The sequence below is a fragment of the Lissotriton helveticus genome, chromosome 3_1 (genome assembly GCF_964261635.1).
Source record: "Lissotriton helveticus chromosome 3_1, aLisHel1.1, whole genome shotgun sequence".
NCBI classification, from domain to species: domain Eukaryota; kingdom Metazoa; phylum Chordata; class Amphibia; order Caudata; family Salamandridae; genus Lissotriton; species Lissotriton helveticus.
Window position 1 is genome coordinate 123,556,142 of NC_136061.1, and position 13,534 is coordinate 123,569,675.

A 13,534-nucleotide genomic window follows, 5' to 3' on the forward strand; every position below is an offset into this window, starting at 1 on the left:
TCCTTCGGATCAAGACTGCTCCAGCACGACGAGAACCGGCTTCCCTGGCACCTCTGACCTCAACCTACATCATCAGCCCAGCTGTGATCCGTGGGTGTGACGAGACCTCGAGGGACCGGCCATCTTCAGAACTGCACGACGCTTGTCCAGCACGACGCCTGAGTGACCCTCGACTGAGTGCCTTGGGGTAAGAGAAGCCCCGACCCTGAGCAGCTCCAGCACCGAAGTCCAGCCCCCCTGCATCCACGAGATCGGCGTGGGGCCCTTCTGCTTTTTGCTGCTCACCGCGTTGTCCAGGTCGCTTGCCCGTTGGCTAGTGGCCCCCTCACGACGCTCCACGACAACTAACACTGCTGGTCTGGTTGCTCCAGACTAGCCCTTGCTCCCCTCCAAAAGAGGAGCACCCTGGACCCTCCTGGTCCACTCAAGACGCCATTTTAGGTCCACCGCGTGGGCCTTGCATTTGCCAAGACTTGTTGCCCAATCCTGGGTCCAGCGACGTCGACAGCAAGAACCTTCGTGGGACAGCTCGCACCTCCATCCTGGTCGCCGACAACGCCTCCTGGTCCGAGAGACTGCAGAGCCCAGCAGCGCCCACTCACCTGACTGCGGTGACTTCGCCCGGTGCCATCCTGGTGCCTACTTAATCACTGGCTAGTGATTCAGAACTTGGTCCCCTCTGCTTTCAGGTTTTCTTCTTCCCTGATCCAGGCTTGGATCTCTTCGAACTTTTCTTCACTGGCCGCCTGCCAGCAACTTCTTCTTCAGGCTCCTGGTCCGTCAACGTGGGTTCCCGACGCAACTTGAACCCTATACAGCCGCAGCCTCTGGGCTAGGTAAATCCAGCACTCCGGTGCCCCAGCATAGTCCAACACTCCAAGTGTTCGGATCCACTCCCGTTTTCGTCCCAGCTAGTCGGGTTCGCCCGAGAACAGTAACTTTGTGAATTCTAGCTTCCATAGACTTTTTCCCGCCTTACGCGTGAGAGTTCCCACTCTGCACGTGGCGTCCCTAGGCCTCCTGCTCCTAACCTGAGTGTTCAGTATTGTAGGCCTAGCGTTTCTAAAGCCTCTGAGAATCGTTACTTACCTGCTAGTAATTCGCATTCCATTTTTGTAGTATATGGTTTTTCGTGCCCCTCGGGCATTTGTGTAAATTGTGCGACTTAAAGTATTTTCGTAAGAGTTTTGTTGTGTGCTTAGCTCCCTGTCTCATAAAGAGCCAGGGTAGTCTTGTTATAAATAAATATACTGTTTATTTTCATAACAACTTGTGTGGTGTCCTTTCACTTGGTGTTCAAGGGGTAATGTGATGGTAAAACAGCTGGCTTAACACGCCCTCTAGAGTCTTAGCCTTAGACTGCTCGTATCCATGCTACTAGGATAGCTGGTCTATAAGGTTGACTTACAACCAATCATCAATAAGGGTTGTTTGGACTGATATATAGTGATCACTAGAATAGTGAGCACTGCACATCAGGCCAACTTCTCACAGGGTCTCTCTACCAACTCTGCATGCACTCACCATGGAGGCCTGGGTCTTCCAAATGGATCCCATGGCCCTCCATGTAATGTGCCATTCAAAGACACACTTACACAAAGTGCATAGATACCGTATACATGCACTGCACAGTACCTTATCTCCATGTACTGTACCTCTCACAGGCACACGTACACCCAACATATGCATTTAACATGCATGCACTGCCCAGCACTGTATGCTTTATGTATTGTACCACTTACAGGTACACATACATCCAGCACATGCATTTTTATGCAGGCACCGCACAGCACTATATCTTTCAGGTACAGTACCACTCACAGGCACGTGCACATCCAGCAAATGCAAACACCATGCACACATTGTTCAGTACTGCATTATCCCTGTACTGCAATCCTCAAAGGTACAAACACAACTGTGCCAGTACAGTACTTCTGCGCTGCAAAGCACTTCACACTAATCTGATTTAGCCCAAGCGTGAGTTAAGAGCACAGCAGCAGAACTTTAGAGGAGAGCAAGTCTCTAGACCTCACTCCTATGACACCGGTTAAAAAGGAGATGTTCACACCTACTGATCACTACACGTATGCTGCCACCAATGCACTTGTGCTGCTTAACTCCTGGTGAGTAGCCTTCCACCACTATGAGAGTAGGGCTTTGGGCACCCTTCCCAGCCCAACAAGAACACAATCCGTAAGACAGGACAATGTCCTGGTGCACACATATGACCAGTTTTTGCCTATGACGACAAAAATCAGCATTAGGGATCCAGACAGAAATACAGTTGGGCACTCAAAGTAGGGGGGCACGTCTATTACCATACAGACGACTTTTGCGTCCTAACAGTGTTATAACCCGTCACGGTAAAAGAAAAGTTAAAAGTTTGCACTCACCTTTATAGAATGCATATGTTGCCACAGGGAAAAAGGGCAGCTGAAGGAGAGCTTCACAGTACACAAACGTCAGGAACCACACTGGGGGGTCTTGCATTAAGGGATCTTTGAAGTTCACTGTGTACCATTTCAGCAGATCTGTCAACTGAAGTAAAAAACAAATGAAAGAAGCTATGAAACCATCATGAACGGGATAAACAAAAATGAAAAAGAAGGACAAAAACTAGAATGTTTAAACTTTTATTTGAGTGGTATATCTAATGCTGGCAACAGATAGATATATGCGGTCAACAATATAATACAAGAGTTAGCAAACCCACTAGGTCCCGCCTTTCCAACTTCGGCCTAAGAAAAAACACAGCGCAAAGGCGTGCATGTGTGATGACGCGTGTGTATGTGTATATATATATATATATATATATATATATATATATATATGCAACACCACGCATGCTGCAGATATGGCATAACACAGCTGCCTTTTTTTACTATTACAATTATCATTTTACGATGCTGTACGTCAAATGGTGCAGAAGCAAAAACCTTCATATATGTGCAAAATGGAGTGGCATTCACAGCAAATATCAGCTGATTTCTCGCAAAAAAAGAAATGAAAGCAAATAAAAGAAAATGTTTTTTATAGAACTGCAATGGGGGTAACAACTGAGCTGGTGGAGGGGACAACAGCGGAGCAGGTCAGGGGCAACCATAGGCAGTGGGCGGGGAGCAACAGACAGGCTTGAGGCCAGAAGTTTGAGGGACGGGAGTGGTAGGAAATTAAACAAAAATAAATAAAAAAAGTCAGGATGGGGCGAAGCAATGGTCAAGCTCTGGCTGAGGTGGAAGAGAGGGAAGCACAGGGAAGTACAGGTCTATGAGTGCAGTGTACAAGGGGCAGGAAAAGAAAACAAGTACATGCTCATGGAGTGCTGAAAGAAAAATAAGCATTAGTAAAGCCAATCGATTTCGCCTATGCGATATGTATTTGCTAATTTCTTTTTACATGTTGCACAATTGAGCTGCTATGAAACATGGCTTAAACAAAAAAATAAGCGCTGTGACTCTTTTTCTTTTTACTTTAAGCCATTTTGCAACACATAAAACAAACATTTGCAATGCAATCGGTCTCGCGTTTGGGAAACTTAGAGCTATTGGCAATGTAAATGACAATTTGTTCTACTTCTGTTTTTTCTTTGTTTGTAGTTGAGTGATCATTTTTGTACAGCGCTATTGCTATTTGTAGCTAGCCGAAGCTCTACCACTGGGTTCATTTTTGTTATCAACCGGCTCTTAATACTTACGTGCTAAGAGGGAATGGTTTTTTGAGAGCTTGGCAGGTGGAGAGGATAATCTGTGCAGTTGCAAATCCGTCTTTTTTGTGAAGTAGCACAACAGAGTTTAGATGGAGCCAACATGGCAACAGGAAAGTAACACGATTGGCACGGGGTGGGAGAGTGGTCTCGAGACATAGTATCTTCCCTTTATTGGCTCGCAATGAAACTACTCTGCTATCAACTTATTAAAGGATTTTGGCAGACAGGCATGTTAACAGTACGTTCTAAATACTAAAATGTAAACTATTGATGACTTACACAGTAAACCCTGAAGAATGTGAGCGACTAGGTGTGGGACAGGGGAGTGAAGAGAGCTGCAACAACATCAGAGTTTCTGAAGTGGGAGGAGGATTGGCACCCGGGCTGTTTACTCAGCAGCGCCACACGGTGCAAGCTTGCCACCTGCTCTGAGCACCCTTGGGCTGAGCTATAAAGAGTTCCCATCCATCGAGCAGAACACAATAATGGTGTGGTGGAGGGAAGGAAAGATAGCTGCAATGAAACAGACAACAGCTTCTGAAGTAGGAGGAGGGTTGGCAGCCGGGCTGTCTGCTCGGAAGAGGTGCTGTGTACGGTGCCCCCTCGCCTCGCATGCCGCCAGCTTGCAGCGCCACCGGGCTGAGCTCTCAAGAGCTCCCGTCCAGGGGGCGGAACAAAACAATTTGAACACGTCTGCAGGTAATTTAAAAAATGTTTGGGTGCAGAGTGCAGAACAAAAGAAATGCGGCAGCTGACATGTTAAAGATGAAGCGCAGTGTGGCGCGTTCTAAAAAAATATGTATATTAAAATGCTTTAACGCAGACACTCTTACGGAGCAGTGCATGTTAAGCAATTGAAATATAATTTTAAAAAGCAACTCAAATTACAGGAACAAAGTGTCAGGGAAGTGCGTAGCGGTCGCGCCTGTAACACCAGCTACAACAAAGAACAAAGAAGTCATTAAAAAAAAAAAAAAAAAGAGTGCTCCGAAACTGTAAATAAAACGTACTGAGTATGGTCACATGTAACAGGGGCATTCCTTATGGTAGGTTACAACAGTAGAAAAGGAGGGTCTACTAAAGAAATTAACCAAAGAAAAAAAATGCATTTCCAAAAGACAGTCACAGGAACCAATTAAAAACATGGACGGAGCTTAAAGCCTATATTCTGAATACAACATGTCTTGAAGAGATCGCGCAAGAGCTGCCTAGGCAAGACCTAAAAACATCGACAAAGCCAACAGATTTTACATAGGCGTAACTTATTGGCTTTGCCAATGCTTGTTGTGCTGGGGAGGAACAGGCGATAAAGGAAGAGTGGGGGAGATAAACCGGAAAGCAGCAGGGAAGAAATGAGGGGAAAGTAAAAGAGATAACAACGTTATGTTCTAAACATGTAGTTGGACTGCATCTGTGTGGTGCTACCTGCATCCTTTGTCTTCGTAAACTCCAACAATGGCCACTGTACTCAGCACAAAGCAAAATAAAATACAATAACAAGCACAAAATCTGTGCCTCAGTCCTCATTACGTCACTTGAATGTGCCCAGCATGGGAGTTGACAAATTTCAGACCCTGCTGGTACTGCGCATCCTGCAAGAACTTAAGCCAAAGCTGCTGCCATGATGGAGTGACTAGGGCCCCAGTATGCTGCAGCTGTCACTGCGGATAGAGGGATACAAGAAAGTGTATTCCAGAAGCTGTATATTGAAAACATTTTTACTGCAGCCAGTGAACAAAGTCAGCAGTTCAATTTCCTCTCTCTCTGGTAAGATGCCATCATTGGGCCAAGAGAGGTGCAGCACAGACCACAGACTAGCTTGTTAGTGTGAAAAAGGCTGCTTAATTGGAAACAGGTGCACCTGACATCAAACATTCCTTGGCCTGTGCCGTACAAAACTAAACCTCACTAAATATTGTCCTTCTACCTTACCCCCCACCCCCTCCCCTAAAATTGTTTCCCCCTACAAACAATTATAAACCCCCAAAACTTGCAAATTCCTAACCTTTCTTCACCTATCTAACTATGTAAACTTCCTATGCTCCTTCCCCGTTCTGCGTGCTCCCGGAGTGACCTTCCCAACCAATAAACTGTAACTGTACACCGCTGTACCAAAAATGACCCAGGGAAAACGCCCCCATAGTTCCATTGTGAGCCACACCAGCACCTGCTCTCAGCGACAACCCAAATACAAGCTTCATCCCCAAGCACCTGTTCCCAACCGAACTGTCCAAAATAAAAGGGGTATAGACTCAAAAAACAGGCTGCCCCCCCCCCTTCCCCCCCCCCTGGCTTCTGGAAAAACAACCCCTACTCTTCCTTGGGGAGGGAGAGAGGGACAAAAGCTACCACCGCAAAAACCCACTCAGTCGGCTGTCGTGTCACAAACCACCAAACGGTAGCCAGTGACCTAAGATGGCCGGCTATATACCAACCAAGCCCAAAATAGCCCAGCCCTAGCCCAACGAGCCCAAAAGTAGCCCAGGGCAGCCCAACAAGCCCACTGGCTCTGGCTGCCAAAAGGCCCAAAATCACCCGGGAGGGGCAGGCCTCCTGATGGTCGGCTGCCCCTCCCAAAGCCCTAGTGCCAAGCACGCCATGCGATGATTGAGGAATTACTGTGCAGTGATGATAGTGCACTTACTGCGCGGCCACAAGACGTGATCTGTGAACAGCATGTAACTCCTAGAATCAGTGTGCTGGCCGTACTGTGCTAGGAATGTGGAAGATAGATAGATAGATATCCTCCCTAGGCCTGACTCGTTAAGGTTCAAGAGATGTTCCTTATTATTTTTTAATGTTTTTACAGAAATATTATCTGTACGGATATCATTTACTGTTTTGTGGTTCTCGGTTCATATTCTTTATTCGTTCAACTGTATTATTGACATCTACCATGATTCACGGGTTCGCGAATCATTCTGAATAGCAAATGGACAAAACTGTTTACTGAACCATGTGTCCGATTAATTTTGCTGGATATGAGGTATTTGGCAGATTACACTGACTGAAAGCATATGCGCACCAAGCGATAACGATTTTCATGTACGATACTCAGTATGCCTCAATATCGGACGATAAAATCGCTGTTCTTGCCTAATTTCCCTTTTATGTACAGACATGTATGCAAAATCAATTATAATCATGAACAGTGATTCAAACTTTCATTTGTATTTCTAGTGTTTTACACTATTTGCTAAATCACTCACAATGTCCGTACAGTCTTTTTTCCATTGTTATGTGTACGCTGGGTCGTGCATGATGCTGCCACTATATTACTTCTTGAACTTTGCACCTGGTCATGTGACCAAGAGCCAGAGAGAGGTCGAAACGCGTCTTTTGTGCCATTACAGTTCGCAATGGTGCATCTCAAAACCGGAGTGGCTCTTTTTTCTCACTGTTTTTGTGTGAGGAATTTCTTTTGCACATATATATATATATATATATTTATTTATTTATTATATCCATGTGGGAAGAGCGTCGGGAGGAGATGGCCTGTAGAAGTAATCGTATGGAGTGTTAGATAGCAAATAAAAAAATGTTTTAAGTACCTTCAGACTGCGTAGCCAAGGGAAGAATACTGGCCAGTGACTGGGAGCTGTATTTGGGCCTTGCTCCACGGCACAGACAAGCAGTGCAGTGCAGGAAGGCGTGCAAAGTGAAAGCAGACAACGTGCTGACCAACCAGAAGCAATCAAATTAGAGCAATACTGGAATCAGCAAATGGTAAGTAAAGGTATGCAATGGGCGGTTTCTAAGCCAATTTAAAGATTTTATTTTTATACAAGAAATTTCGCAAGCACTGTGCAGGCGAAATCTAAAAAGTAGTTTCCTGAATATGCCCAGAGGAAGACTATAAGCCATCCAGGACGTACTTCAAAACCTTGATGTTCAACCAATAAGAACGGACAGCGGAATCCCGCAGCAGGACCCCACAGCGCCTCGAGACACTCGCGGGTGAAGCAGCCACGCTATACAAATCCTGATTGGATCAATCCACCTAAAGGAAGCTAAAAAAGAACTATGTTCCATGGGAGGAACAAACACAAGAGTCAGAGGAACAGCCATTAAATAAGAAACACGCAAACTAGAGTGACAAGAAAGCCAATCAATGTGGTACACCTCAAAGGAGGTCTTTCCACAACAGACAATTAAAGGCTGTTTGTAGAAACGACCTAAAAATGGAATAAATGCTGAATTATTACATTATAAATCGATGCTTATTCTTGATAAAGTTCACAATCCAAGGAGTTCAGCTATCAACTCTGAGAAATAAGGAGATACCTTCTATTGTCTGGTCTTGGGAGAAAAGTGTACACAATATTACAACCTGTAGAAGAACACACTGCATAAGTGTATTTATTTAAATTTGTGCGGCACACGATGACAGACCCCCATCAACTGCTAACAGTATCAACTGAATAACTTATCAGAGGCAGATTATGAAAGTGCGCATTATTTCATAACTAAATTGGCTTAGATGCAACAAGCAGATACATCTTATCACAGCAGAACAGACTGTATTGTGCAAAGCATACTTGTAGTATAGCAGACTTCACGCCATCATTTGACTTCAAGTTTCTAGCCCTGCTACCAAATACAGAGCATTATACTAATCATTTTGTAACAAATGTGTTAACACCTTTAAAAAGCAATTCGCCTAAAACAAACTATATATAAAATGACGTCTTCCGCTCATGGACACACACTATTACCCTCCACCCCTAACTATTTCACGGTCTCCTGTCCTAAAAATAGACCATTCCTAAAGTCAATCAACCAATATTATTTTATTTCGGTCAGGCATAATCAGTTTGATCAAAAGAAAATAAAAAAAAATAGAATGATCAATAAGAAAAAACTGTGAACTGTACAGGATGTGCAAAATCAGCAGACATTTCAAAGCTTCTATATAATTACATCCATCTTAAAGTGGCATCTAATTTAAAAACAGACTAAAATGTACAGCAAAATTAATGTGCATATCTTCGTCTAATATACAAGGCACTTCTAAAACAATTTACAACATAATAAGTATTTGTAGAGCGCACGTTCACCCCCAGCGGGATATCTTGGCGCTGAATAACAGATGTGTATTGTTACCCAACTCAATGGTACTCATTTAATAGACCTCAGAAAGGATGAGAGGCTGGGTGGACCCCCCGGATTTGAACCGGTGACCAGGAGGTCGTACACAAAGGCACCTGGAGTGGCTGCATTAGTCCACTAAGCCACCAGACCGGGCTGTACATGTCTGTACAAAGCACAATTGTTGTAAAAAAAAAAAATCAAAGTACTTCTGTGTGGTACTTTTTGACAGTTTTAAAACCGGTATTTAAAACCTCTTCCGAGGAACTGCGTACAAAGAACCAAAAAAAATGTATAATGCTTTGTGGAGTGCAGTTATCGCAGGGCCAGTTGGGTAAAAATGTAAACAAGTGCTCTGGGTAGGAAAGGCACAACAGAAATGGATACAGTATTCAACCCCAGTCTAGTTAAATAAAATCCAAATTGGGTGTTGTAGAAGAAGGCAAGATATGGTTTCAAGGCATTGGTTGGTCCCAAGTCTTGGTCTGCTCTTACTGTAGGCACATTATAACCTTTTGAAAGCCTTCTTGTGGAACTGAAAATAAGATACAGAGAGTTAACTAATTCCTTGCTATGGGAATTTATCATTGTGAGTTTAACATCGAGTTCTTTAAGACCCAATTTCTCCAAAGACTGATTCACATAAAACAGCTAGAGAATTCTATCCGCCCCATCCAGAGCCAGGCAGTCCTGCTGAATCATCCTCGAAAAGGCAATTTCAGGAGAAAACCATATCTCAACCCACCTAAGTAAAGGGGACAGATGGACCACATCTTCAAGATAGTTTAGGCCCAGCTCATGATGGCCAATGAGTGAGGCTAAAGAGGTGGGGTTGAAAGCATACGATTTACAAATCTATTTTCTAGGGTCCGAAGAATTTCAACATCAAAATGACCCCACACTCCCGCACCACAGAGCCGCACTGGAATACTTCTATACAAAAGAAGCATACCCGCTGCCATTTTGGTACCCAACCTTGAGGAGAATCAAAATTAACTTTTAATTCTAAATTGCTCATTAATGCCATAAAAATTCCAAGAGCCGCTGTAACCCATTTGCTGTTTGCACTATATGCATTGAGTCACCTGCATAGAGGAGACACGAAACGATTTTGTGTATCCATGTTAATAGGACCCAAGTGGCCTCCAGACCTCACCCCATTAAGAACTAGGGGCCTAGGAACTGTTCTCAATGATTTATAAAAGAATCGCGGGGAATGGGCCTGGATACCATTGGTACTTGTGTTTGTAAGGGTGAGGCGATTTAAAAGTATCGCCACAAGCTTTGGTACCTTAAAATGTACCACTACCCAATCTGTTTGGGGGTTACTCGGAGTATACCCAATGTTCAGAATTCTTTTTACAAAAACAAATACATCATGCAGGTGCTCTCGCCACCCTGAGTTTTGCATGAGCCAATGTACCACTTTCAACTTTAAGTCAAACACATTTTCAGACTTCCCAGGGCCCAGAGGCAGAGAGTTACTTAAAATTACCACAATAAGTGCGCAAGCCGGAGCCAAATGCAAATAAGGGTTAGAATGAAACGGTATGTCTCTCGACTCTGCATATCACTGTATAAATATTTGTTTTTTTTGTTGGGACAGATCTAAATTTACTCTTGGTTGAATAGGTCCGACTTGCTCCTCAGTAGGTTGGAGTCTTTCCAAATTAGCAATTTGCGGGGCTCCTCACATATTGCCCATCTGGCCCCCTACTGGGTGGGTGTTTGTTAGGAACAACTTTTCCTCAATAGATTTCAGGCGATCACATATCACAATAAAAAATTCAGCCAATTTGATGCCCCAATATTTAAAAAAAGTTGTGCAGAGTTTATTAAGGTTGGCGCGTGCCAGGTGCTCTCCCTGCGACGCACACTCGTCTTCCCCGTGTGTATCAATGCTCCTAAGGGGCCGGCAGACCTCTTCCTCTACAGGGGGCCGATCATCAAGTGGGCCCCCTTCTCTTTTTATTTTTTTGTTGTTGCTGTTTTATATAGCGGGAACTCGACCTGAAGGTATTGCGCTTTACATGAGCAATAAGTTATATTACACAAGGACACATTCATTTTTTGGTATGCTCCGGGAGAATAAGTGATTTGCACTGAATCACAGGTTGTTGAGCCCACGTCGAGACTCGAACCTGGTTGCCCAGCACTACAATCGGCAGCTCTGACCGTTAAGCCTCTTACTACTAACAACTTCTCTCTTTTCATTTTAGTCGGAGGGGGATTTGTAGACCCTGGCTATACAACAATTACTTCCAGCTGCGGATTAGTGCTACTACAAGGGTTTTGTTCTGCGCACTATTTGCCATTTAAACCCATCAAGGCCGTAGCAACTTTTTTTTATGAATGCCCCCCAGGGTTTAATTTCATGGCCTGTATTTACCACTCGTGCGGGGGGTGGGGCTTATGACTGACGTTGAACGTTGGTCTGTGCGTTCTTCAACCAGATCTAATTCCATGTCAATTGCCCGCATTAGGTATGATGTAGTAGACGGTGTTGCTTGGAGGGCATTTGAAGGGACACCTTTCACAGAATCAGCCTTCCTTTATAGTATAATAAAGTTTATACCATTATCGCTCGTTGCTGACAGGGGTATTGCAGGGTCGGACTATCGAGGCCAAGAGGGGTGGGTTTAAAGAATGGGCTCTCCCGGAATAGAAGGAACGGAGAACAGAATCAGAGACAATAGGACTGGGGGAATGGGATAACTTTCTACCTTTATATCAAAGGATCCAACCAGGATTTAGCAGAAACCAGGTCAGATCCAGGCCAGAATGTGCGAGGGTTCTAGCCTTTATAGGAAGAGTGCTTGTAAAAGCATGGTAACACTTCAGGGGGTCACCTATAGGGATGGCAGAGCGGCCTGACCACACTAAACACAATCTTACTGATTCAAACCAACAGCTTGGAAAAACCCTGGTGGAGATATTAAAAAATAGAAAACCCCTTCTTTGGGAAATTGGGTCTCTTGTGCAGCAAGTCACTACTTGGAGTGGTCTGAATGGCCGGGTTTCCAAACTGTTTTAAAAAAGTTCAAGTTAAACATTAATAAGCTGGAACTTTACTATCAATGCCAAGTAAATAAACCTCTGAAAGGCACCGTCATCCAGTGTGACCCACAATCTGAACTCACACGAAGGACCTTGTACTCTTCGGGTACAACCCAAGTGTGCCTAAGTGCAGATAACCTACCTGTAAGTACCAAGGTTCTTGCAACGTGCTGCTCGAAGGTTGGGCATAGTGTTAAGTCACCAGACAGCCTAGGCTGCCCTGCCTGCACAAGGCCTCTCTGTATCTTATCACACACTGCAATACTCTGCATCAAAGAGAAAGCGGCATCTTGCACTTACTCTGGGGGTGGAGGGATCTGCAGGCCTGCAAAAGAGCTTACTTTGGGTTTAAAGGTGTACATTTGCACTTCGAGTCTGTGAGCTTAGTCGTGCGGTCTACAACTCGTCATCTCATTTTAGCTCAGTTAATGAGCAGCACATACATTTAGGGCCATATGTATCAAGCAAATACGCGTTTGCGAATGCGAATTTGCTAAATGGTATGTATTAAGGAAAATCTGCTGCAAAACAAGGAATCGTAAAATTTGCGATTCCTTATTTTGCAATTAAGGAATCGCAAATTTAGCGATTCCTTAAATGCAATGTATGAAGCAAAAAAAAATACAAATTGTCCTTAAGGAATCGCAAATTACCACCAACTTCAAGTTGGTGGTAATTTACGAATTCCTTGAAAAATGCAAATTTTTGCGTTTTTCTAAGTGCCATATGACGCACATACATGCCCAAAGGGCATGTATGTGCCCTAAGGGCATGTACGCGATTCTCAAATTGCGAATCGCAAATTGAGAATAACTTCCCATTCATTCCTATGGGCCTCCTGGCCCATAGAAATGAATGGGAAAGTATTCCTTAATTGCGATTCGCAATTTGCTAATCGCAATTAAGGAATACTAAGAATTCGCAAAAAAATTGCAAATTTGTACATACATCCCTATTTGCGATTCTGAAATAGCGATTTCTAAAAAAAAAAAAACGCTATTTCAGAATCGCAAATCAGGTTGATGATACATATGGTCATTAGTTACTCACAGTCACTCATATAGCAGGAATCATGGGTTCCTTAATTATTTATAAATTTATAAAGCGCCTGGTGACCCGTAGGCATCCCCGCGCTATAGAGTTGTAAGAACCAGGAGGAGGAAGGGCCGGAGAACTATTTGGGGAATAAAAAGGTTTTTAGTTTTTTCCGGAATAGGGCGTGACAGGGTTCCAGACGCAGATTGCGGGGGAGTGCGTTCCAGCCTGCAGAGGCTTTGACCGAGAAGCGACGTCCACCGGTCCGAGCTTTCTTAAATTTTGGGACGATGGCCAGATGTTCACCGTCAGAACGCAGTGTTCTTGGGGCTTTGTATGGGGCGACTAGGTCTTTCAGGGCGGCTGGGCCGGCACCATTGATGAGTTTATGGCTGGTGCACATGGCTTTAAACTCCACTCGCTGGCGAACCGGAAGCCAGTGCAGAGCCTTGAGGGCCGGTTTGGCAGAGGCTCTGGGAGGAAGGTTCATGATGAGCCTTGCCGCAGCATTTTGTGCACGTTGGAGTTTGGCCAGGGTGAAATCCGGGGCGCCGAGGTAGACGGCGTTGCTGTAGTCAATCCGGGCTAAGATAAGCCCTTGAACCAGGAGTTTCCTGGAGGGGGGGGAAGGAGGGGGAGAATTTTGCG

At 44.5% G+C, this 13,534-nt stretch overlaps 1 protein-coding gene across 1 annotated transcript in view; it reads right to left on the minus strand.

The window, feature by feature from the left end:
• Positions 1–13,534, minus strand: part of TMEM97 (transmembrane protein 97) — a 94,337-nt gene that overhangs the window by 71,734 nt on the left and 9,069 nt on the right. Inside the window, exon 2 of the mRNA XM_078679348.1 lies at positions 2,394–2,538. Coding sequence (XP_078535474.1) covers positions 2,394–2,538 — 145 coding nt within the window. The remainder of the gene's footprint in view (positions 1–2,393; positions 2,539–13,534) is intronic.